This window comes from Myotis yumanensis, unplaced genomic scaffold (assembly GCF_028538775.1).
Source record: "Myotis yumanensis isolate MYYU_CA2020_CCGP unplaced genomic scaffold, mMyoYum1.0.hap1 SCAF_17, whole genome shotgun sequence".
Taxonomy (NCBI): domain Eukaryota; kingdom Metazoa; phylum Chordata; class Mammalia; order Chiroptera; family Vespertilionidae; genus Myotis; species Myotis yumanensis.
The window spans coordinates 21,890,085-21,916,677 of record NW_027223768.1 but is presented as its reverse complement, the minus strand read 5'-3'; the positions used below and the strand labels follow the sequence as shown (position 1 = coordinate 21,916,677).

The 26,593-nt window shown below is 47.2% G+C and overlaps 1 protein-coding gene across 8 annotated transcripts in view; it reads right to left on the bottom strand.

Moving 5' to 3' along the window:
- Window positions 1–3,916: 3,916 nt before the first annotated feature.
- The window catches only part of RALGPS2 (Ral GEF with PH domain and SH3 binding motif 2), a 139,282-nt gene continuing 116,605 nt past the window's right edge, over window positions 3,917–26,593 (bottom strand). For 3 of the 8 annotated variants that reach the window (XM_070397179.1, XM_070397176.1, XM_070397177.1), the window contains one exon: window positions 19,767–25,475. In XM_070397179.1, coding sequence (XP_070253280.1) covers window positions 25,446–25,475 — 30 coding nt within the window. In that variant the 3' untranslated portion in view covers window positions 19,767–25,445. Of the gene's footprint in view, window positions 4,645–6,471; window positions 6,713–14,736; window positions 14,816–15,831; window positions 15,951–19,766; window positions 25,476–26,593 lie in introns of those variants that run through there. The other 5 variants (XR_011468727.1, XR_011468730.1, XR_011468729.1 and 2 more) reach the window with 5 other exon arrangements.

Genomic DNA, 26,593 nt, shown 5'->3' with positions numbered 1-26,593 from the left:
CCTTTCAGCTCCACATCACCCGGGGGAAGGCGGCCACATGCTGTGATCAGTGTGACATGAACTCACTTGGAATGGGACAGTGGACTGGCACTTTAATTCTATGTGACATTTTTATTATTAACATAACTTTACCATAAAATTAAAGGAATTTGGAGAAAAAAACACTCTGGTGCACAATCCTACCTACTCTTCTTACACAATTGTTTTTGTTTGTGCCTCTTCCCAATCTTTAGTCAGAGAAATACAATTTTCTACTTAGTTCTGATCAGTGTTTTATAAACCATTTTGTGTTCCGCATATTTTACACAGACCTAGCTTTTAACATGTTTCCATACCGTCATCTTCACGTTGATCCATTCAAATGTCGGTAGTCGTCTAGCGCATTTATTTTGTGCCATAAATTACTCCCCGGCAGTTGAAGGTTGGGGTTACTTTATAATGTGTCCATACATTTGCTCTGGAGGACAGGAAGCCAGGGCTGTTGTGTGTGGCAGTGGGACTGGAAGGGGCGGGGGATGGAGGAGAGAAAGTGGAGGAAGATGCCCTTTGGCCTCAGCTGTGTCTGCACCGGCCAAGTTCACGAAGAAGTCTTCCCCGCCGCCACTGTAGAGATAGCTGAGTCAAAGGCACCGTTAGCGATTCCTACAGCCCCTCTGGCCCTGAAACCTTGGCCCTCTTTCCTGCTCCGTTTGTAAAACTTGACCACAGGGAACTCTACTTATTTAGAGCTGATGAATGTGCATCTGTGTGAGGGTCGGGGTGGGGATGGGATGTACCCAACGCAGCAATGCTGGCTTGATTCTATTCGTAAGTACCTTGTGCGGATACTAAATGCTCCATGTGAATGATGTTGTGTCCTCTCACATGACGAGGTGGGTGTTTGGTGGAGGGGGCCTGAGGCTCAGGAAGGCGTGCTCTTTCTAGGTGCTGGCAGGTGGAAATCCCAAGATGCTCAACCATGCAGGCCAGACTCACATCCTCCCCACTCTAGAGAGCAGGAAGTCTTAACGCAGCCAAAACAGCCATTTCTCAGCAACCTCAGGAGGCAGCTGGAACTCTGGGGCTAGCTCTATCCCATACCCCAGCCCAGACAGGGAAAGGGACTGGGGTGGCGGAGAAGTGACAACGAGGAAAGAGGCAAAAGCTCCTGGGAGAACGGAAGAAGGCAAAGGGCTCTTTTTCTCTGAACACCCAAGAGGGCTCCTAACTCCTCCCACTTGTATCTGTCATGTTTAATGTCCATGTTGTGTCTCCATCTGCTCAAGAAGCTGTTGGAAGGCAGGGTCTGGGTCACACTCTAATTTTTTGTTAATCCTCACCCTGGGATATTATTTATTTTTTTAAAATTTCTTTATTGATTAAGCCGGATATTTTTTCAATTCATTTTCAGAGAGAGTGGAAAGGAGAGGGGGGGAGGGAGGAGAGAGACATCCATGTGAAAGAGACACATTGATTGGTTGCCTCCTCCAGGTACCCGAGTTGGGGGTGAGGATTGAATCTGCAACCTATGCATGTGCCCTTGACCAGGAATCAAACCTGAGCTCCTTCGTGGGTGGGTTAATGCGCTAACCACTGAGCACACCTGCCAGGGCTCACGCTCTGTTTTGAGCTTGAGAACTGATAGACTACAAGCAATGGAGGCTGAGCTCAGTCTCAAAGGCTGGGGGAGATCCCAGGTGGTATAAAGAAATGGGAGGGCAACCCGGCAGGAAGATGGGAACTCAACCTGGAAGATGGAATGGGTGGGGGGTGGGGCGGGGGGCCGAGAGGAGACAGAACTGGCCAGGTTGGGTTGGTGGGGGGGAAAGGTGAGAGACGAGGCTGGAAAGAGGGCCGGCCCCTGAACGAGCCAATTGCCTGGGGAGTGTTCCTTTTCCAGGTCTGACTTTCTCTGGCTCAGAGTGGAGAACCGTGATGAGGGGGTTGATTACATTTGGCCATTTCTTATAATCAGCGAAGGGGAAAAAAATAACCCAACACTAGATGAGGCAAACAACAGAGATCCAAGCGCCCAGCCCCTGAGTGAAAACAGGCTGTCCAGCCCGTCTCAATTCAGACAGCACTCGGAGGAGCAGGGCCTGCAGACAGCCCCCGGAAAGAGGCCGGAGTCTTCTCAGGGTGGGGCTCAGCCACTGCCCCGGCCAAGGCGGGGTCCTGGGGGCAGGTGATGCTGGGGCCAGATGCTCCCCACAATACGCACTGCCAGGTGGCTGCTGGGGAAGTGGGGGAAGGTCCATTCTCTGCACCCCCTCCCCGATTCTCACCTCTGTGGTTCCTCCAGAAGCTCCAGAACCTACCAGGGAAACCTGGGAAGACAGAAACCACCCTCTGGGATGGCCAGGGTTTGCCCCGAAAGCCTCGGTTGCCTTGGTGGTGGGTCTCACCACCGGCACCTGGTCCTCTAGGGTTGTCAGTGGGGAGAGGTGGCCAGCCCCTCCTCAGGGTCCCAACCTCTTAGGCTCTTTGCTAATTTTGGTCGGAATATTGGTGGTAAGTAAAAACATCAGGGATTCTGGGCAAGGACTCAGACAAAATGAGAAGCAGAAAAACAGCCGAGTCTCCACGTCTCCCGAGCAGCGTAAGCAAACAGCCCAGGCCGCCGCTGGCCCCTGGAGAACAGGCCTTGGCAACAGAGGCCCCAAACCACCTGCCTTTAGCTTGGGAGGCTCTCTCGGCCTGTGGTTCATGTTAGAGATTCAGACCCCGTGTCCAACTCACTGCTGACATTTCCATCTGAATGGAAACACTTCAGACTCAACGGGTCAAAGCCCAGCCCTCCCCAGGCCCCTCGCAGGTCTGCATTCCCACTCTGTTCTCTCTCCCTTAGCGGCTGGGACCGCCGTCCCTGCAGCGTGGAACGCACTCTTCCATCCAGACACCAAGCAATCCCCGCTCCCCATCGCTTCCGGGTTCAAGCCTCTTGCTCTGAACTGTCCAAACAGACGCCTCAACAATCTTCCTACCTCGATCCTGCCCAGCCACCAGCGGAATCCACCCCACACACAGAGCGGATCACAGGCCCTGGCCCACGCTACCGGAATGCACAGTGGAGAAAACCATGGGAAACCCAATCGTTGGGGGCAGCATCCTTCGAAGGGTGAGGCGGTGGCCGTTTCCATCGGTGGGGAAGTCAGTCTGCTGCCTTCCCCTGGCAGGAACGGGTGGGGAGGACAGGTGAGAGCTGATTTATGACTCATTGGGTCACGGAAGGCTCATTCTGTGAGAGAAGCAGACAGAAGCCACAGGGCACATTGCGTGAAGCTGGAAAGAGGAGTATGAATACGTTTCCTTAAAAATAAGTGTTTTCTCTCTCTGTTACCACAAGGCAGCGCTCCTGCCCCTGTCCCCACCTCACTCCACCTCCCCATGCTCAGCCTGCCTGTGGTCTCCAACAGCATTCTCCACCCACAGGCATGAGGAGGATTGGAGGATTCCGGGAGGACGGCTGCTTCCATATCTTGAGGCAGGAAAGAAATCAGGTGGGTCTGGAACATCTTGTTGTTGCCAGAAAGCAGGAATGCTTTCAAGAATGCCAGGGGCAGTGCAGCAAGGACAAGGGGCCAACCCAAGGGGCTCCCGGGCCAAGCCTTGACAATTTGGGCATTAATTAGAACAGGTTGAGCCAGAGGAGGAATGTGGGTTCATTACAATACTCACATAGAGTTTTGTTCAAGACAAAACTCTAGAGCAGTGATGGCGAACTTATGACACACGTGTCAGAGGTGACACACGAACTCATTTTTTTTGGTTGATTTTTCTTTGTTAAATGGCTTTTAAATATATAAAATAAATATCAAAAATATAAGTCTTTGTTTTACTATGGTTGCAAATATCAAAAAATTTCTGTATGTGACACGGCACCAGAGTTAATTTAGGGTTTTTCAAAATGCTGGCACGCCGAGCTCAAAAGGTTCGCCATCACTGTGCTAGAGCATACAGAGAAATGGTTGGTAGGCCCCAAGGAGGGTGAACGTAGTGGGTATGCTAATCCGATCGACTTGAGTGAGTAGGGTATGTCCTATAAACCCGTCTTTTGTTTCTTCTCTTAATTCTATTTCTGGTCATCAAGGATTGACACATGCCCGTTTCCGCCTGTGAAGGCAGGGAAGAGAAGTGCAGGGGACTCCGAGTCAGCCCGTTCGTTCGTTCGTTTGGGAAGAGGCAGGCACGCTCCCAGAACAGGGCATGGCAGCGCGGGGGTCACACAGTTGTTCCCCGCCTCCTCCCTGCAGGGATGGAACTAGGGGATGGCCCCCATTAGTTGTAATACAACACCAGCAGGAGCCTCCCATTTTCAATAATGCTAACACGTCGGATCAATACATCATGCTGACAGGACAATAGATGGTGAAACGCTGGCCTGGCCAGCAGGATGGGGATTTATCTCCTGTCCGGGAGAATTCCCTGCTGCAAAACCAAAGACCTGCCCGAAGGGTACGGACTTAAAAAGGCCTGCTGAAGCAACAGATAACGTTTAATGGTGAAAAGGAAGCTTCTCCCACGGTGAGTGCTTCTCCCTGGACTTGGCCGCCCGCCTCCGTCCTGATCCAGACTCAGTTGTCCAGCCACCCAGACGTTGCAACTCCAGCGCTTCGAGGTGGTTCTTTTCCTCTTTCTTTTGCTCTGGGAAGATTGTTAAGAGCCCTACGAAGGTAAAAATAGTACTTGGTAAACTCACTGAAATCCTAGTAAGGTGTCAAAATTGGCACCCCCAGGAAGGCGTGGAGTTTAGGATAAGAAACCAAGTGAAGTCCGCAGTGTTAGCTGTTTTATTACAGGTTTTGATGTAAGGCCGGTAAACGGCGTTGGAATCATGATATTTTGCATTATTTAATATGGTTAGAGATTTTAAGAGGATCTGCTGTATTAAATTTGCGAATTGAATTACATGTTTGGAGGGGTTTACGTCTGCAATCCATGTGAAAATACAATTTGCTAAATTCATGAATTAAGAAAAATAGACTTTATTTTTTAGAACAGGTTTAGCTTCATAGCAACAACGAGTGGGAAGTAGAGAGTTTCCGTGTACCCTGTGTGTCCCCTCCCTCCCAGACCCCCCCCATCCATAGCCCCCACCAGATTGGCACATTTGTTATAATCGATGAACCTGCCTGACACATAATCACCCAAAGTCCGTAGTTTACATTGGGACTCACTCTTGGTGGTGTCCATGCTATGGGCTTGACAATTGTATAAGGACATGTGTCTGCCATTACAATATTATAATAATAGTATCACTGCCCCAAACATCCTCTTGCCCTGATCTTCTGCGAACGCCGCCCCTTTCCCTGGCTCCTTTCCATTTTCGAGGTTCAACTTCAATGTCACCTCCTGGGGAAAGACTCCACTCCAGAGCCTTCGCCAGCTACACAGAAGCCTGTGGGCAACTCCGGCCCCTGCAGCTCCAGGCCCTTGAGATGGGTTCGTGGGTTCACTCATTTCTGAGACAGGAGAGCCTGGCGGGGGCTGGGCCCTCTCCAGACGCCGGTAGACTGATCTCCCAGGGTCGGTCTAGTGCTTTATGGACAGTCACGATGGGACCGCGTGGCAGGCGATGCCATCTTTGACGTTAGAGGGCGAACTGCCGGCAGCGCTTCCTCGGATGGTGAGGGGACGCGAGGGACCGCAGAGCGGGCCGGCTCTGACCACAGGGAGCGACAGGCTTGGACCACGGTGCCAAGGCCTGGAGCTTCCTCCACTCGGCGGTAGCTCTGGCTGCTGTCCCCTCGGGTGGGGTGGGGAGAACCAATCCCAAAGCGTGAACTGGTCCCCAGGCCCAGCCCCGGCCACCGGCTGCCCTGGCCTCAGCCACTTTCTGACACCCCCCCCCGCCCCCCCCGCCCCCCCCCCCCCCCCCCCCCCCCCCCCACGCACTGTCAGCGGGACAGAAACTGCGGGACAAGTTTCAGGGCTGCAGAGAGAAGAGCTGCTCTCGGGCTTTCACAAGGGTCTCTAATGCCCAAAGGTGACACTGTTTCAGGGTGTTTAAAACTCACTCCTACCCTCAGCGCCAGCAATTCTTGTTTGGGAGAAGGGTGGCAGACGAAGACGATAACAAAAAAATGGGAAGATGCCAGCTCAGTCCACCTGAGGATCCTGCGTGAGATAGAGCCCTCCCCCCTGCGGCCCCCCTCCCCCTGTCCCTCCTATGGCCCTGCTGCCCCTGGGTCAGCCATGAGGGGACTCGAGGGCAGGAGGCCGAGGTGGGCTGGCAGAGCATGTTCCTGACACTCTGCTTGTTACGCTCTCACAGCAGCGGCCCATCCCAAACACTATTTACTTTAGAATCTAAATGTCGTATCAACATGCCTATTGACAGTGACCGCAAGGTCAAACGCACTCGCTGTTTTCCTGGTGGTGCTGATGTCCTGTCCCCAGGGGGAGGGAGGCTGCTTAGGATGAATGGAGTCACCCCACGCCCGCCCGGGGACAGGCCTGCTCAGGGGCCGCCCACCCTGGGCCCGGCCTTACCTCCCGGGTTTTAGGTTCTCCTCCGAGTGGCCAAGGCTTCCTTTCCTGGAAGGCTGAGCGTGTTCGTGGGAACCTCTGGGGCCCAGGCCAGCCTGCTATCCATCTCATCACTGCCTTCCTGGGAATCGCTCCGGGGTGGGGGGACGTGGCTGCTCCAGAGGCCCTTTTGCTCAAATGGATCCACCTCTGAGCCAGGTGTGCCTGCCAGGAGGGGCGTGGGAAAGTCCTGGGCAGCTTTGCGCTGAGGGAGGAAAGCAATCAGTGGTTTTACAAGATCACGGTGGGCCCTCCTCCTTCCTCCCGTCATCCTGGCCTAAGAAACCCAGGTATCTCCTACTCCGGTGTCCCCTGCCCCTTCTGCTTGTGACTGACCTGGGGCTGACACAGGTCACAGTCCTGCCCTCCCCCTAGACAAGCCAGGCCCTGAGGCAAGACGATGGAATTCCCTTTACGACTGTGGATGCCATGTCCTCCCTCGGCGCTGACCGCCTCCCGACGTAGGTCACAGCCCCGCACACCGCGGCCCGAGACTGTGCTGAGCCATGGATGGCACCACCTCGGGAATCTGATCATTTCCCAGGTGAGAAACGTGTGGCTCAGAGAGTTACTTCGGTCCTAAGTTTTAGGGCCAGGATTTGAACTCAAATCTTTCAGACTCGGGGATGCAACGCTGCCTTCCTGTAACTGGTAAATTCAGCCTGATTCTAAAGTTCAAGTCTAACTCGGACTAGTCTTTGGACAAGACGCAAACCTTCCCATGTCACTTAGCTTTTGAGAAAGTAGGACAGTTTATCATTTTATTTTTCAGCTTTATTGAGGTATAACTAACAAATACAACTGTAAGATATTTAAAGTGTACATCACCTCACATTTTGTCTTTTTTTGAACTAAAAAAAAGGGGGCAAAAACATTTGAGTTCTACTCTCTCCACAAATTTAAATTATATGATAGTTATCATACTCAGACCTTGCTCATCTTACAGCTGAAATTTTGTAAACTTTTACCAATCTCTCTCGAACCCCCCTCTACAACATTTCTATTGACACGTTATCAAAAAGTTACACTCAGTATAAAGGTTGTCAGCTACTGAATTCTTCTGCCTTGCTTTCTATCACTTGTGTTTTTCCACCTCCTCTCGCCTGGATAGTATTATGTTGAATCCTCTGGAATCGATGTTATGCAGGCAAAACCAGTAAAAGAGCCGCAAGTGCATGTCATTTAACCTAATAACAGACAGTACAACTTGAAAAGCCTTCTCTGTCTTTATTGCTCTGTCTCCCCCAACCCCCAACCCTCAACCAAGTTTTACCCTTACTGCGAGTTTCAGCTTAAATAATGCCGCCTCCTCCAAGAAGTCTTTGCTGAATTCCCATCTGGAAGTCGTCTTTCCAAACCTCCGTAGCACCTTATTTGCACTTCGTGCTGCCATTGTCCAAGCACTGTGGTTATTCGTCTATATGTGTACATGTTGTTCCGTGTTATTCATCTATATGTGTACATGCTATATGTGTACATGTTATTCCGTGTTATTCGTCTATGTGTGTACATGCTTTTTCCTGATGAAGGCACCATGCCTAATTTTCCCTGGCGGACTGGCTCCCAGCATAGCATCTGGCACACTGTAGGTGCCGGACAAGAGTTTGCTGAGCTCAGTTATGTCCTAGGAGGGACAGTGTCTGTCCTAGGGCTCCACACTGTAGCTTTAGGGGAATCTGAGTAGAGAGCAGGGGGTGGAGAGGGGCAGTACCCTTCCCAACACCCCTCCTACTCATGGCTGTCAAGACCTCCCCACCCTCCTGTGCACTCTTGGGGGGGCGGGTGTGGGGTGTGAAGATGAACCTCTGGCCTGGCGTGAGTGGCGCGGGGCCCAGGAGCCCTCCCTGGGTCACACTGAGAGCAAGGGTCAGGTGAGGATGACACCGGATGTGCCGGAGACAAGACTCTCGTCATGTCATTCTACCCAAGAAAGGTCTCCCCAGTCTGGCTTGATTGGCAGAGCCGTGAGACACGATCGGGTCACTGCCTTGTGCACAGTCTAGGAGGTTGTGGTCAGCGGGCCAGTGAGTCAGAGGCAGGTGGCTCTGCGTTTCCCTCCCGGCTGATTGCCTCTGGAAAGGGTCCCTGGCCCCCTTCCCTCCTGGGCCTGGCTAATGGGAAGGGATTAGTAAAGTTGCATTTCCTCCAGAGAGGTGACGTCCTCACAGACTGAACCCGTTTTCTCGGTGGAAAATGTGGATTGCAGCAGACTGCTGACCTTTGAGAAGCTCATCTTAGCCTCAGCAGAGCTGTGGCTCCTACTGCATACCTCCCGGGTTGCCCTGCCTCCCTTTCTGAAAGCATGATGGGAAAGAAGTGGCGGCAGGACTAACGGGCGGACAATCTCCACTTCTTTGTGGGCAACCACCAGTGAAATGAGGTGCCAGGGAAGAACTCAGGCCAGGAGTCTGGGCTCCTGGGTCTTCCCCGTCCCAGCTGCACCTCTCCCCTCTCCCAACCCTGCCCGGAGGGTAGATCAGAACACGACCGGCGCATTTGAAGACAATCTGGGCGCAAACTCCAACCCCAAACACATACAAAGGTACTTAGGACAATCACAAAGAGCTGCATGATGCGAGGGATCAACAGTACCCATTCATTCCTTAACTCACCCACGGGACGTTAGGCAATGTGAGGGGTGCAAAGGCAAGCGTTCATGTCTCCAAGGAAGTCTGACATCAGTGACAGACAGACAAGCAGAATAACCAACGCTAGACAAAGACGCAAGCACTTGGGAGGGTGTGAAAGAGCGTGGGTGTTGAGCTGGTGAAGAGCACCCCCCCCCCGCTTCACTGCCCCCCAAGCAGAATCTTGAGTGGCAGGAATTTCCCACTGGAAAACAGTTAGGATGGGGAGGCCAAGGTTCTGAGTCAGGGAGACAATGCACCTTTGGGGACCTCCACCTGCTGTACCTGTGGGTGGGGAGGTGCAGGGAGAGGGGCTGGGCAGGGCAGGCCACGGAGGGCCTCGTAAGCCAAGCGAGGATCTGGGAGTGTGCTCTGGAGACGAGAGGCCTTCATTGAAAGTTTTGAGCAGGTGAGTGATAGGAGTAGGTTTGGGGTGCAGGGTAGACTGCCGTGGCTGCAGTGTGACCCCGTGTCTGGGGCCCAGCTCCATCAATAGGGAGGGAAGGTAATGGGAGGTCCAAATCAGGTAGCAGAGGGAGGGGCCTGTGCGGATGAAAGTGGAGACATTGAAGAAGTATTAGGAAGCTGAATGTAGAGACTTAGTAAGTAGCTGGAGGAATGGAGTTAGGGAAGGTAGGAGGCTGGGATGGATGACCACTGGCTGAGGACAGCTGGTGAGGATCCGGTGCGGAGGAAATTGGAGTAGGGAGGATGAGTTCCATTTGGGGTATCCTGAGCCTCTTCTTTTTAAAGAGAGAAATAGCTTTCCCCCTTTATACTAATAGTTTGTTACATTGCAATTTGCTTTGTTGCCAAAAAAGAAAAAAGAAAAAAATTCAGGCCCTGTCTGGTGTGGCTCAGTTGGTTGAGCATCATCCCATGCACCAAGAAGTTGCCAGTTCAATTCCTGGTCAGGGTATATGCCTGGGTTGTGGGCTGGATCCCCAGTAGGAGGCATGCAGGAGGCAGCCGGTCAATGTTTTTCTCTCTCATCAATGTTTCTCTCTCTCCCTCTCCCTTCCTCTAAAATGAATAAAAACATATCTTAAAAAAAATTCAGGACACAGAAAAGTATGGAAGTGAATAAAAATTCCTCTTAATTCTGCTACCCGGAGATAGTCAGTTAACATATTGGTGAATGCACTTCCAAATCTATTTTCTGTGATGAATAATTTTTTAAAACAACAGAGGGTAATACTGCTTTTAAAACTTCTGATGTTCAGCAGTATCCCAGATCAATACAATCAGAACCGCTGGGGGTTGAGAATAGGGATCCGGGTTTCTTAAAGCTTCCCTGATGATTCCAATGCACGGCCGCACAGCCGGCGTGGAGAACCAGCGCCCTGGACACAAACAGAGAACAGGAGAGGAGAGCTCAGGCAGCCCTGGACTCCACGCTGCCCCCGACAGCTCCAGAAAGAATCCCAAATCTATGTAACAAGCAGCATCTGACCAGAAGACATTTTAGACTTCTGCTCTTCGCCCTGGGCGATGGAGGGAGGTGGGAGCCACCTCAGTGCTCAAATGAATAGCATCAACCCCGGACTCGGGCTCGGTGGCTGGTCATCAGGCCCGAGGACACCAGCAGCCACAGGGCAAGGCTGACTTCGGGCACCAGCAGCGAAAGGGACTGTAAGCTCTGAACAGGCCGTCGCTCTCCGCGAAGGGGAAAGGGTGCCTCCGAGTCACATTAGAGCTTTGAGTCCAAGAATTGTAAACATGTGCAGGCTGCCAAATCTCACTCTAAATATATTCCAGTGACCTCATGTTTTCATATGCAGTGGAATAAAAAGAGGCACTCTTATTCATCTTGGATGACAGCATCTTGAGCTTTTATGGGTGTCTCATGAAGTATTCGTTCAACCGAGAGGAGCAATGTTTCACCCGTTCAAAGTCACCACAACAGGCCCACGGAATGCACAGAATGGCCATATTTATCTCCTTGCAAGCTGGACCCTCAAATGTATTCCCCCCGAGCATTAGCGGCAAACCCTCCACCCCAAGGGGGAAATCTCCCATCAAAGGAGCCAGGCGGCCTGGGGAGGAGCAGCGCGGAGTCGGAGGTGATTAACATTTGGGTTTTGGCCTCTTTATCCGCTGGGGCCTCATCTGTTACTCGTTCTCTCTTTGGCCAAAGAGACCACATCCAATCTCCCGAAGGAGAAGCTAGAAATTCTTCTGAAAGCCCTTTTAGGCGAAGCCCAGGGAAAGGGCAAATGAAGTTTCACTCCTTTTAAGGCCACATCTCACCAGAAGAGAGGGAGAGAGGGAGAGAGGGAGAGAGGGAGAGAGGGAGAGAGAAAATGCTCCCCAGCCCTAAGAGGAACAAAGAGTGGATCCCAAAACCAGGGACCTTCTTGTTACCCACGGGGTGCCGGGACCATCAGTACCCTCCGCTCCCCGCTCCCCAGTGTGGCTTCACCCCTCTAGGACCCGTGCTCCTGCCCTGTCTGTGCATAAATCAAGCAGCAGGGTAGCTCGAAAACATGACGAATACCTTGGCAGGCTCCTTCCTGAAGAGCCAGGGGGAGAGGGGAGGAGGGGGATCTAAAGTAACCAGGCTTGGCTGGAGGTGCGCAGGACTGAGCGTTCCTGGAGCCGCCCCAGCTGCTCAGACGGAGCTGCCAGGGGTCTTCCCCAGGGGCAGCCCAGGGCCGCTCGCTGCAGAGGAGGAGAGGGCGGCGGTGTCTGTCAAGAACATTATTCAGAAATTCTTGGACACATCTGAGCTCTCATTGTGAGCGTGGAGACGAGGGGCTCGGGGAAGTTTGGCTCGGCTGGCAGGGCCCCTGTATCAGCCACAGGTTTGAATGCTGCTCTTTCCACGGGGGGGTTCTCCCAGGGGTGGTGGGTGCTGCCTGTGTGTGCACACTGGGGGCCCCCCCACCCCTTCTGAGGACCCAGCCCAGGGCGTCTCCAGCCCTGTGTTGAGCTGTTGGGACTCCCTTTTCCCTGTTTCCTAGTTTCACTAGTTTCCATGGCTCTGGTCACTTGGTTCGCTGTCGGCAGGTCAGGACCCTGAAGGACCAGCAATGCCTGCTCTGACCTCCCCACCAGACTGTCCTGGGGTGGCGGGGGGACATTCATCACCTTCCCGCCTTCTACCTGCTGGGCCCCAGACCTATCACAGGACCCACGGCAGGAGGCGCCTGAGGGTCCAAGCCCTTCCACCAGGGGCCACCGGCAGGGCCGCCCATGACAGGTGAGGCCTCGGGACGCTGCCCTCTAGATTCTTTCTTTTGTTTCGCTCTCGAGAGTCATGGAGAGGGCATTCCAGGTGTCACGACAAGAGAGCCCAGCGCCTGCACGCAGTGGCGCCCGTGGAGGTGCTCCTGGGGGGCCCGGGTAGGTCTGCCTCAGCTCTGAGCACACGTGGAACAGAAGGGCTGACCCCAAAACCACCAGTCACGCCAAATATTCCCTCCTCTCTCCAAAACCTCCTCAGCACGTCACAGCACTTTTTAATTAAAATCTTTAATTTTTATTTTTAAGGGAAGCAGCACTGTGAGACCCTCACTGCGAATACACACAACACTACCACCCCTCCCCCCTGCTCCCCACAAACCCTCTCCTGACCTCAGCACGGATCCCCTGAGCTCCTGGTGGAGTGATTAGCTGACCCTGTGGCTGGGGCAGAGCACCAAGTCAGGCCTCCGTCCAGGGGTTTCCTGTCACCAAAGCCACACGAGTGCAAATCCATTTTTCATTAGGAGAAAATAAAACCCATAGGCAACATCAACTGAAAAATGGTCTTTGAGAGAAAGTTCTTTCCATTAAAAGCTAAGCACATGACAGCTGGTGACTTCTAATGGAAAGTAGAATTTGCTGGGATGAATTACTATCAAACCACTTGAGAATTTGTGTTTTTAATTTTTTCCTTTTTGGAGAAAGGCAGCACTTTGAAGTCCAGAAGAGCAGATGAGGAATGGAAAGTTCTGGTCTTGTCTCTAATTGTGGCCTTAAAAGACCTAGACGATCCTCAGCAAAACCATGTCCCAATATCTAGGTACATTCATTTCCTTTCCTCTTTACTTGAAGCTCATTGAATAAGCTGCTTAGAAAACAAACCTCTTTGTCCCACTATTCCTTTGGGCTCCACACCAAAAGTTTATGTGTACTGAAGCATACCCACCATTCCCCATTTAATAGAAAATATCTGATACAAAAGAAGCTAGTGAGTATTTGCTATGGACTGTTTTTGCCCTCCCCCAATTCATATTCTGAAACCCTAACTCCCAATGTGATGGCAGTTGGAAGCCTGGCCTGTGGGAGATGAGGTTTAGGAGAGGTCATAAGGATGGGGCCCCTGTAATGGGATTAGTGCCCTTTTAAGAAGAGGAAGAGACCAGAGTTTTCTCTCTCTTTCCACCATGTGAACTCATAGCAAGAAGACTGCTAGCTGTCTGTCACTCTTAGCACTATCTTTTTGGATATGTCTCCCCAGACAAGAGAAACAAAAGGAAAAATAATCAAACGGGACTACATCAAACTAAAAAGTTTTGCACAGAGGAGGAAACAATCAACAAAATAAAGAGATAACCTACTGAATGGGAGAAGATATTCGTCAATGATACAACCGATAAGGGGTTAATATCTAAAATATATAAGGAACTCATACAACTTAACACCAAAAAAAACCCCAAGCTGTTTGAAAAATAGGGAGAAGACCTGAATAGCTATTTCTCCAAGGAGAACAGTCAGAGGCTGAGCAATTCGGCTCCAACCTACGTTTCCAACTTTGCGTGCTGCCACTTCACAATGTGAGGTCTTCCCAGCCTCAACTGTACACTTGCAGTTCTGGCTTTCAGTTCTCCTCTGGTCCCAAATCCTGTCCACACACTTTCCTGGTCCAGCAGGTCCATGTGGCATTTAAGCAATCGGGACTGTCTGTGTTAACTGCTCTGGGTTTTGTATTTGTAGAAAGTCTGTAAAACTCTGGGGGCCAGATCCAGGGCAAGGCCTACAGGGAGGCTCTGGCCTGGCACAGCCATTGGAAAAGAAAAATTACATTTGTATGTTGACAGCATGTAAATTTCTTCAGCTAGAAACTGTCATTAGCAGGAATAATTAAAACAGGAAGCTGCTGAGTTGTTCTTTCTTTGAGTCACATAATAAATCACAACATTATTTGCCAAGTGTTTGTGTGCTAGCACTGGGCATCAAAATTGCAAGTTGCATCTGACAGCCAGGGTCCACCAGGGTGGAGAAGTGTTTGGATCCTGGCTCCGCCCCTCCCTGAGTGACTAGGCAAATTCCTTAACCTCTCTGACTTTTCCTGTTGGAATTTGGGAAGAATTGTTATAGGAATCAGTGAGATATCTGATATAAAATGAGTAAGGTTATAACCAAAGCATCAGCGATTCTATGAATCAGATTGCTACGTTTTTGAGCTATACACTGGGAACTTACAATGGTGTCTGTATGGATACAGTGAGGAGACCCAGGATCGGACTAGAGGAGGGTGGGCAGGAGACTAGCTGCAGAGTCACCTTTGCTGAGGGTGGGTTTGGGCCCCAGGTGCAGGGACAGGGTGATGGGAGGTCGTTGCACCCACACAGGGAAATAAATGTGTCCTTTCCTCCCAGCGACCTCCCTTGCTGACCTTGACGGCTGGATGACACACTGCCTGCTGCACGCAGTGATCCTCATCAGGCACTTGGCTGTTCTCTGCTGCCATATTCCTGTGAGAATGAGCACCTCGTTCAGGGACTGCCCGCCCTTCCCCAGGACCTGACATGGAGCAGGAGTTTAGCACATACTGGTCTTTACTGGATAGTCCCAAGTACCCACTTTTCAAGAATAAAGGAAGAAAGACTTCTTCCTAGGCCGACTTGCTGACCAACCAATGGACAATGAAGATGTTGCAAGGGAGCCGCTGGCACGGGTTCAGGGGCTGCTTTGCTCATGCACCGCAGAGGTGCAGGGGGTATTTCTGACAGCAATTCTGCAGCTCAGGGCAGATGGAAGAACAGCAAATACAGAGAGAGCTTGACTGAGCAAGGCTCTGGCTTTGTTTGGCAGCTGTTTACCCGATACCATAGAAGCATGTCTTGCCCGGGGTGGTGTGGAGAGAGGCCTGTTAGCCAGTTAGGGAGAATGCAAATGTTTGAGAATGCAAGCCCAGTTATTTTAAGACACTCCTAACAAAAGCCATGAGGGAATCAATCTGGCTGTGACAGAGTTTATGAGAACCCAGCATCGCTGAAGAAGGGGGCTCGGTTAACAGAGGGAGAACAGGGCCCCGGGGGCAGAGGGCCTGTTGTGGGCCCTGAACTGACCCCAGGAGGGGTGGCCGTCAGCTCAGCAGCAGGGGCCCGTGTTCTGTTTACCTAAATAAAGGGACAGAATGTTCCTCAAGCAGAATTGCAGTTGACTGGCGGAGGGTGGGGTGGGGGTGGGGGGCGGGCGCGCTCTAGGGGGAGGCAGCCCTGGGCACTCTGGCCATAGCAAGGGCAGAGCCGGGCCAGGGCTCCATGGTCTTGCCAGCGTACTCCAGTCTCTGGTTTGGGGAGATGGCATCTTTATGGCTTGCAGAGGTTGCAATTCCTCTTTAATAAAAAACACACAAGGAATTGGTGTTTCTCTTGAGACGGTTAATACCACCTGGTTGTACTTTCAAAAATTAATATACCCGGGCACGAGCAGAAATCTTGAGATTTCTCCATGAAGTATGTTTTGTGACTACGTCATTCCTTACCAGTCATTCCTTACCAGCGCACGTCAAGGTTGCCTGCTTTCCCTCCTATCCCTTCTCTTCTATTCTTCTCTCCCTTTTCTCCATTTCCTTTTTCTTCTCTTCTGTTTTTCTTTTCTTCTCTTAAAAAAAAAAGAGATGATGATGACACATAGGAAGTGTGGAAGTGACCTCCTAGGGTTGGGCTAATCCAGCCCCTTAGGACCCAGGTTCTTTGCATCGCTCCCTCCTGCTCTGGGAGACAGCTTTGCTGTCAGACCAGTTGCCCTCTTGGTCATAAGATGGAGCCTCAGTTCCAGGCATGACATTTTCACACCTACGTTGGTAAAGGAAACGAGTGGAGAAAATCAGTCACAAGACTAGAAGGAGTGGTGGGGATCATGGTGAATCACAGTGAATGCCCCTGCCTAGGGCATTCAAATATAAAACATTCCCCCCAGCCCCATTGCTTCAAAATAGAAATACACTGTTACAAGCTGTTGAAAGTCATTGCTCCAAGCTTGCAGCTCTCTGCACGGAGCTGCAGAGGATGGGTGACCTGCCCCAGACAAAGGGGGTGAAGGCTTCTCCGTCACAGCCTCCCTGCTGTCCACAGCAGCGGGGCCTTGGGCTGGCCAGCCCTGAGCTTCACCTCCTCAGCAAGGCCCCCCCCCACTTCTTAAGAGTTGAGGTGGCGTTGTCTCCTTTCCTGCCCTTCCATCGCCCTGCACACAGGCTCGTGCTCCCGACGGCACCCATCGCATTCACAGGGAAGCTGCACCCTCACCGCGTAGGACAGACCCTCCGATGCTTTCTTCTAATCCAATCTGTAGTTTCCAGTGGTTCTCCAAGCGAACCCCGCAAACCAGAACACCATCACCCGGGCTTTCTTAGAAACGGACATGGTTGGGCCCCACCTCAGACCTTATCAGAAAGTTGGGGGTGGGGGGTGGGACCTGGACACTGAGGTCTTAAGCCCTCCATGGGACTCCTGTGCCCTGAAAGCCACTGTGCTGAAGTCCCTGCAGTTTAGAGGTCAAGGGGAGCTTTAAAAAAGTATTAATGCCTGGATCCAAGCCCCACCCCCCTAAATTCTTGAACCCACAACCTAGGTATGTTCCCTGACCGGCAATCGAATCAGCAACCTTTAGGTCTACAGGACGATGCTCCAACCGACTGAGCCAGGGCTCCCCACCAAATTCTTATGTAACTGGTCTGGTGTGCAGCCTGGACTTTGGGATTTTTAAAAGTTCTCTGGATGATGCTAAATTGCAGCCAAGACTGTGAACCACTGATGTAAATAAATATGGAGACAATTATACTGTAAATGATTAAGCAGAAATGAAGAAAATGAGACACACATACTGACAAAAAATGAAAAGTCCTCTTTACTGCTTCAAAACACACAGCTCACTGTTCTGAAGCACTGTCGCATTTGCTATGTTCCCTTAGCTGCCCTTTTCCCTTTTCTGTGAGTTCAGATGGAGAGGGTCGGTGAAACAAGCTTGAACAGTAACAGAGAGCCTCCAATCACCCTCACGCAGGAGGAGAACGGGCCCCCCTGAAAGTCCCCTTAATGCACAAGGCCCTGCCGCCACCAGCCAGCTCTCAGGACAAAGGGCATCTTGGGCCATTTTAGCCAAAGTGAAAATGGAATAGGAGCCACTTCTTAACGAAGGAAAAACACGGAACCGGAAGTATGTCTTCCTTTAGGAGGGGAATCAGTTTTAATTTAGTAAAACTAAGGACGCTCACATAGCATTTTGTTACCCAAGAGCAGTAAATTACATAGAACCTCCTTAGATGGATCGTGGAACCAAAGGTCTCCATTCAAATTGCACCAGGCCATCCTCTGGACTTTTTCTTAGGTTGTCTGCCCCAAAGATCCAGGGAGATACAACCACTCAAAAATGTAACTGTTTCTCTCTCTCCAAGTAGAATTCTAACCCAAGTGTCATTCAGAGCGCATAAGGTCATCAGCCCTGTGGTTGGTAGGGGTTCACTGGTTGTCTTTATTGTGTGAGATGGAAGAAGCTCACGGTGAATCTCCAGGCTTTTCTTCCACACCTAATGGAAAAGGGTCCCGTTTTACATGAAAACCTCAGAAGTCTCCAGCAGTACAAACAGCAGCTTGCTTATCGTCTGCCACAATAGCTTACTAGGGATGCTAACAGTTTTTGAACCTCAACTGGATGGAAAACTTGGCTTTTCATTAATTGTTACTTCCAGTTGAGCTTGGGCTGTGGACAAGTCAGCCCAAACCAAATTCAAATTTTATTGTGCACCAGGCACTGCCCTCAGATTCTGAGTGAGCCGTTCTGCAGTGGTGTTCAGAAGTTATCATTTCAAACAAGCACCCCCAATGAAATACTGGTCTTAATAACCAATAGTAACAAGTGGGGGCTCTTTGATAGGTGGCTTTTCTTCATGTTTTTCTCAACTTGCCAGTTTGTCCAAAATGGCTTATTATTTGACTGAAAGGTTTGTAAGATAAAGTTCAATGGTTGCTGAATGTAAGGATTGCTAGGAAATGTAACAGGAAAAAGGTCATATTCACAGTAAAAACAAAAACTAGTTTACCTGGAATAAGTAAATAAAAGCTGTGTGAAACCAGTAGAGAGAAAACTGTAGAGCTTTGAGGGACAGTAAAACCCTAAATAAATGGAGAGATATATTTTATGTTCATAAATGAGAGGAATAAACTTTTCAAAACTGTAAATTCTCAAATTAATCCACAAATTCAAAGCAATTCCAATAAAAATACCAACAGTGTTTTCATTGAACTTGACACACTGATCGTAGGGAAGACCATAGGTAAGGGAAATTGGAAGAACAATGTTATTAGCTCACCAGAGAGCAAAGCCTAGATAGCTGCACAGTAATGAATGTGGTGCTGGCTCAGGACAAACCGCTACTGAGACAGGAAAGGGAACCGTAGCAGCTAGCATCGCACAGGTGGCACTGCGTGAGGGAAAGACAGGATAACCCTACCAGAGAATTGTCACTCTCTTTTGGTTGCAGGATAGGGACAGTGAAAAATTTCAAGGCCACTAGAGACTTAAGAAAATCCAGTCCTGTCTGGAGGTTTCCCATCGAGGCAAGGACATAACCAATACCCTAGCCCAGTGGTCGGCAAACTCATTAGTCAACAGAGCCAAATATCAACAGTACAACGATTGAAATTTCTTTTGAGAGCCAAATTTGTTAAACTTAAACTATATAGGTAGGTACATTGTTATTAACTTAATTAGGGTACTCCTAAGGGGGCCTTTGCTAAAAACGTCAATCTGATTGAGGTACGTTCGCTGAGGTCGACCCCTTCCAACTCTTCCATCCACACTTGTCTATCTGAAACAAGTATACAAGACGAGTGTGGATGGGAGAGTTGGAAGGGGTCGACCTCAGCGAACGTACCTCAAAACAATGTTCCTCCCCCGTGCTGCCTATCCTGCAGCCCGCCTGCACTGTGTCTCCCGACCGACCAACACCCCCCACTTCTTCTAACGCCACTTCTTCAAAATAGACTCGCCCAGGCTGAAAACTGACTTCTGCGCATGGGCCACGAAGTTTCAATCGCACTGTACGTGCGTGCCCCCACATGGTATTTTGCGGAAGAGCCACACTCAAGGGGTCAAAGAGCCGCATGTGGCTCGCGAGCTGCGGTTTGCCGACCACTGCCCTAGCCGGTGACTTATAGGAGACTCAACACAGGTATTTTTGTACTTCTTCCAATTGAAAGCTCCATGGGTGCCTGGCCAGCACGGCTCAGTGATTGAGCATCTACCTATGAACCAGGAGGTCAGGGTTTGATTCCCGGACAGGGCACATGCTGGGTTGTGGGCTCAATCCCCAGTAGCGGGTGTGCAGGAGGCAGCCGATCTCTCACGGATGTTTCTCTCTCTCCCTTCCTCTCACTGAAATCAATAACAAACAAAAAAAAGTGAAGGATAAAAAGGTAAGTATGGTAATAAATTATCCCCACACAACCTATATTTTTAAGTAATTTATTTCAATAGAAATATTTCAGAAAACTGTACTTAAATTCATTTTCAAGTTAGCATATGCAAACACACCGAAGATCTCACACTCACATTTGCATATTGAACAGAAACAAAAAGTGAGGGAGGAACCGAGCTGCACATCACTCAAGGAGGTCACAGTGCAGCCGAGTGCTTCGTCATGAGTACTCAAGCTCACTGGGGCAAAGGGTAAAAATGGCTTGTGTTTTCCTGCATATAATCATCACTGGGTACTTATCCCCACAGATGTTTATCTCCTATAGAGAACACTGTGGACGGGTCCCCCTACCACTCACCCATACTTCAGTAGCCTGTACAACAATGAATTTGTCAACAACCAAAGCGCAGAAACTATTGAGAGCCTGGTGACTTCTTATCGGCTATGCTGTCAGACCTAAGTCAATAGTTACTGGACTATCTTTGTGAATAGATCTAATACGCAATATCTTCAGGGGAAACTTAGTATTTCTGACCTAGTATCTAAAGCATGGCTAATATTTATGAAATTTTCTATTTAAAAAACCAGTTTAATCTCAAAGCAATCTAATTATGTATTCTTCGAATCTCATCACTACTTTGCAGCCCAAATGACCAGATCAAAATTTAAATTCTGCTAATTACTCACCCTCAAGGACCAGTGAGTTAACCCTTCATGTGGCTTTAAAGACCATGTCTACTTGCCTACTTTGGAACAGATGAGCCCTTTCATATTTGTGAAAATAGCATCTTGACTCAGTTGAACAACAGTAGTAGTTCCAGATCTTGCAATAATCATAGAGGAGCAAAGTGTTTCCAAGCTTTGCTTTTCCTGGGAAATTTCCTTTAGTCTCTTAACTTCCCTTTAATGTATATACTAGAGTTGTTTTCACTTTCCCATCATGATGTTTTCAAGTGAACAATAACTGGTAGGTTAAGTGGCTGCTTGTTTGTTCTGAGTCTTATTTAAATATAAGAATGAACCAAACAAAATTTCATTTCTGACCAAAAGGATTCTCATCACAAGACTTCAATAGCTTTTTTTTTTTTTTTTTTTTTTTTTTTGACTTCAATAGCTTTCATAAAACCCGAACACATCTTTCTGGCTGCATCATATTCTTTTAGAGATTTCCTGAAAGGCCTTATAATTAAGTGTATGCTCATAGCAACTACAACCACAACCAAAAACATCAACACAAAATAAACATAAACTCCGTGACGGGTAAGAGTGCTCATCCAAAGAGCGACTCGGGTGGATTTATTTTTAATCTCCTGCCTGGAAGGAGAGGAGCAGGAAGGAAGCTTGTCTAAAAAGACTCAAAACCAAGGAGGGCTGCAACAATTACCTAGGAATATCTATACAGACTTTCTTAGACTGGATGTGAGACAGAGTGAGCTGGTGGAGAGAGGGGTAGATAGCACTCCTGAAATAAAGGAGTAAGAGGGGTAGATAGTACTCCTGAAATAAAGGAGTAAGAGGGCCCATGATTATTGTCATACTCCATGCCTATAATTGGTCTTCAAATTGATAAGGCACTGACCAAATTTTCCCCACACTATGACTTGAGATACTGTGTAATGAAACTGTTTTCAATAAGCTTAAGAGTTTGAACACAGAGATCTCTTTCATTAGAATTTTCTAAGTAGAAAAAAAAAGTCACTTTAGACACAAGCCATTTTTCGGGGAGCAAAAGCAAAAAATACTTGAATCATTTTGAAAAGGCTGACTTCACATGAAAAACAATTATCATCAATGTGATTAAATAACAGTGTTCATATCTGAAAGCTTAGAAAAAATTAGAATACCACTGTGGCTGTAAAATTTTTGAAAGAAAAAACTACAAAAGGAGAGAGAAAATAAAAGCAAACCCCAAAAGATCACAAAATCAGGCAAACCTCACCATCTGCTCATGCATCAGCAGCGCTAATACTGTTCCACTGAGACACGGGCGAATGGATCTTTGTTTCCAAAAAGGGATCCAATTATTTTGAAAGCCTTTGAAGCAGAGGATTTCTGTTATGAAAGATTATCTTTTGCTGAGCAACACTGGTACCCCTTGTTTGCAGAAGATAACATGGCAGTTTAAAAACTGGTTGTGAAGGAATGTGCCTCAAAAAACAGGAAGCATGTCAACAGTGGATATCTTCTTTACAAAAGTGGATGGATTAAATGTTTTGATTCCCAGAATTAATATGAGGCCTTACAGCTTTGTTTTCAGTAGCAAAGACATACAGCTTACAGATTTAACCTAAAAAATGGGGGGTGGTGTGGGGTGGGGAGAAAAAAGACCTCTGCTCAAGTAATTTGCCAGGTAAATTTTAGTAATCCCAACAGATCAACAGACCAGCCTGCCCATAGAGGGCCCCTGTTTCAACTAATCTACAGAGTGTGTACACTATACACTGTAAACATTTTCTCCTTCCATAACAATAGGGCTCCTTGGTCTCTTTTATAAACCTTCTAGAAGAGGAATAAAGCTACTTATAAAAACTTTGCAGCTATAAACACTGTAACTCTTGATGCACAGAAAGACTGAATACCAGAGCAGTCCACACAGAAGGTAGTGCAATAGTCTATGGCATTTCCACACAGGAAAAACATTGGTCATCGAAGCACAGGCCTAGGAGAAAAAACATTCGAACTCAAACTGTTTGGATCCCTTTTTGTAATGTTTACACAAATGACATTTACAGAGTGAAGAAAACGAAAAAGGAAGGTGTGTTTGATCAATTCTCTTTCAATTCTTACATTTTGGAGATTACAGTAAAAAAATAATAACCGTGAAAAAATAAGCAGAGCTCAAACACACGGGGGCATGAAACCAAAAATAGTGCTCATTATGCAGTTATTTTTATAGTTATATTTTAAAAACTGGTATGTTACTTCTATATGAAAAATAAGCTTCCATTCAAATAAACTGTTACATGCGATGTGTCTGAATTGTATTCTGGCCAATATTATATTCTACTATCCTGGGCCATATAATATGCCAACCATTATGCATATCATAAACTAGCTTAAATTTAAATTATTGTTTCTATGAGCTCTTCTTGGCTTGGAGAGAAACAGATGAACTTAATATTGATGGAAATTTCAAGCTTCTGGGTCACGAATTTACTAATTTATAAAGGGCAGGCCTAATAAGAGGGAAATAAATTAATCATCCCACTAATAAACTACCTAAATATTTAACATATTTTGGAGAAATATTTTCTTTGCATGAATTATTATCAGATATCATTTGGTGAATTACAGATAAAACATTCACCTACATTAGTTTAATCCACTGGTTTCCATTAGCTTCAAATGCTACAATAACCTCAAAAAGCAATGAATAATCTTTTGAAAGGACAAATTTGAAGACAAAAAAACAATGGCAACTTCTATGCACAGTTATGTTAAGAGTTTCAGGCAAAAAGACTGTTTACCAAATTGAACACTATTCTTCGTCTGTGCAGGCATTCATTCATGTTTAGAGCTGAAAACACATCTTCCAGTTTAGCTCCCTCTTTGGCAAAACATCAGGCTCTGACTTCCAGGTGCCTACCTCCACAGACGTGGTTCCCCTATGACATATCTACTGTAGCTTATTTACGACAAACAAAACAAAGCAATAATAAAAAAAAAATCCACAGGGTTCTCATCCATAGTATTTTTTAAAAAGCACATACACTATTAAAAACATTTCTTTCTAAAGAGAAATAAACAAAATAAGAAATTTAAAAAAATGCAAAATAAAAGTCAGATGTGCAAGGTCTACACAGTAATACTGCTGGCTCCGCAGGAGGTGTCCCTCCATGTACCCAACATGGGTCAAGCTCGGGAGGTCGTTAATTTAAACATCACTCAGCACAGGCAACACTGTCCTGTCCAGCCTGTGTCACTTTCCACAAAACCAGAAACTACGGCATTTCTAACTCTGCCATAAGAGAAAAATATCTGCACTCTTAATATCCTTTGGAAACAGAGCTAAATGGAAAAATGCACGGCTCAGAAAAAGCTCTTCTACTTCCTTTTGGATAGATTTTTTTTAGCTAATTAGTCTGTGGGCAATATTTTCTATTGATGTTTCATAGATTCAAGAATGAAATACTTATGATAAAAAAAGTACAATGTTTTCTAAGAATACAAATGCAAACAATTTTATGTAAGGCCCAAAGTAACAGAGCCTGGTAGAAGGTATCAGACAGAAGGCGTTCTTACTCTGGGCCAGTGCTAAAACCTATGATGCCTCATGAGTTTATAACATCCAACACAGCCTTTGTTCAAATGCCATTTTTTGTTAAAACTCTAAGGCATCTTATCTTCAATCTTATTATTTTTTTAGTGATTCAACATTTTGGATATTAAATGCATTACTGCATAGAAGAGCCCTCATAAAACTACTTGGTCAACTACTGATTTCATAGCAAGTTTTCAGGAAAATGTTTTGCAATAAAGAAAAGTTGTGTAAGGAGAGTTTTGATACTTTAAATTCTCAGAATCTCAACCTCTTACCTTTTCCCCTCTTAAAACTATTTTGTATGCCTTATAATAAAATGAACACATACATATATGGAATCTCTTTTAAACAAATGTGACCCTGAATCTCATATTGAACAAAAATAATGAAAATGAATTTTAAAAAAACCTGGCATTGTGCACAATAAACAAGGTAAAGGAAAACATCAATTTATCTCCTTGGTGATAAAAATCACCTGTGACTGGTAGAAGAGAGAATCCAACTAAAATGAAAAAAGTAATGACTGTAAAATCTCAAGGAAGTTTAGGTTGGGATGCAATCCCTACTACGCAGATCTGTGGCCCAACAATGAATTCATATAGAGGCTAACCTTAAACGCAGTTAAAAACAACCATGTTTTCTGGAGCCTATGTGAAAAGTGTCTGGCAGGTGAACACTCGGCCTTTATCCCCCTGCAGGAAGTCGTGTTCCCCATACAGTACTAAATCTCAGAAGTTTAGTGTTTAAAAATATCTTTCCTCATCCAAAACCAAACAAAATCCCTCCCAAAGTCCCAAACAAAGTCCCAACAACTCACATTACAACATTTCTAGTTCCTCGTGCTATGAGAGCATGAGGCGGCAGGCGAACGGAGGCCAAACACACTTTCGGGGAGGCTGCTGGAAGAATGCTGCTTATCAGAAGATCTTTACACTTCGGTTCAAAACCATTAATACCTTTATACCTTGGTTCAAAACCAGCTCCTCACGTAACCCATTAGAATGACGTTTTTCCTTTTTAAAGTGTATCTGAAAAAGGCGATTCCCCCCTCCAAAATTAACACAAAGTTAAAAGAAATGCAAATGAGCTACGATCTATTCCAAGCACAGCACCGCCAGGAGATCACACACACTATTTGGTGTTTGGTGTTGGTTTTCCTTGCGTTCTTTTAAGGCAGTGGTTTCCACAGGTCAGTTCAGAGATAAGAAGCGTGGTCCATGGCAGTTTGTTTTGCAACTGCAATTGGTTCTCTGGGAATGTCTCACTTCATTCCCTGGAGTTAGTGCTTTTTTGGTTCAGAATCCGGAGGCAGAGAGGGAAGCTCGGCTCCCCTGGCACAGGACTGGTTTTCGCTGGCGCTGGTCCACCAGGGCCTCGCTCCCACTGTGGAGCAACAATTCACCTCTTCTTTCTTAGGCTTTTACTCAAAAGTCATCAAGTTTGTAGGAACCTAAAAAATACAAGCATTACAAAACATTATTTATTTTTATTAAAGTATTTTTCAATTACAATTGATGTTCAATATTATATTAGTGTCAGGTGTACAACCCTGTGATGAGACATTTTACAACATATGAAGTGATCCCCGATATTTCTGGTACTCACCTGGCACCATCCAGTTATTAGAGTATTATTGGCTATATTCCCTATGAGGTACTTTACATCCCCATGACTACTTTGCAACTACCAATTTGTACTTCTTAATCCCTTCACTGTTTTCAACCAGCTCCCTAATCCCCTTCCCCTCTGGCATATGTCAGTCTGTTCTCCCTATCAATGAGTCTGTTTCTGTTTTATTTGTTCTTTTGTTTTTTAGATTCCACATATAAGTGAAATCATGGTATTTGTCTTACCCTGTAGGTCCATTCACAAACTGACAGCATTTAAAAGTTGTCCTTCAAAGTACCTTTTAAATCTTTCCTTGTCATTTTAAGTGAGCCCAAGTGTTAAAATCTTTCTGACCTAAAATATCTTTTTGAAAAAATTAAATATATTGGGGTGACATTGGTTATTAAATCTATATAGGTTTCAAGCATACAATTCTATATACATCATCTGTATATTGCATTGTGTGTTTACCACCCAAAGTGAAATCTTTTTCTGTCACCATATATGTGACCCTCTTAAAGTATCTTTTTTTTAAAGGTTTTTTTTATTGATTTTTATATGTGAGAGTGGAATATCGATGTTATGTTTTTGTATTTTTTAAAAAATATATTTTATTGATTTTTCACAGAGAGGAAGGAAGAGGGATAGAGAGTTAGAAACATCGATGAGAGAGAAACATCGATCAGCTGCCTCCTGCACACTCCCCACTGGGGATGTGCCCGCAACCAAGGTACATGCCCCTGACCGGAATCGAACCCGGGACCCTTCAGTCCGCAGGCCAACGCTCCATCCACTGAGCCAAACCAGCCAGGGCCGATGTTATGTTTATGTCTGTTCAACCAATTGGTGACTCAACTTTATTTATTTATTTATTAAAGTATATATTATTGATTTCAGAGAGAAGGGAGAGGGAGATAGAAACATCAGTGATGAGTGAGAATCATTGATTGGTTGCCTCCT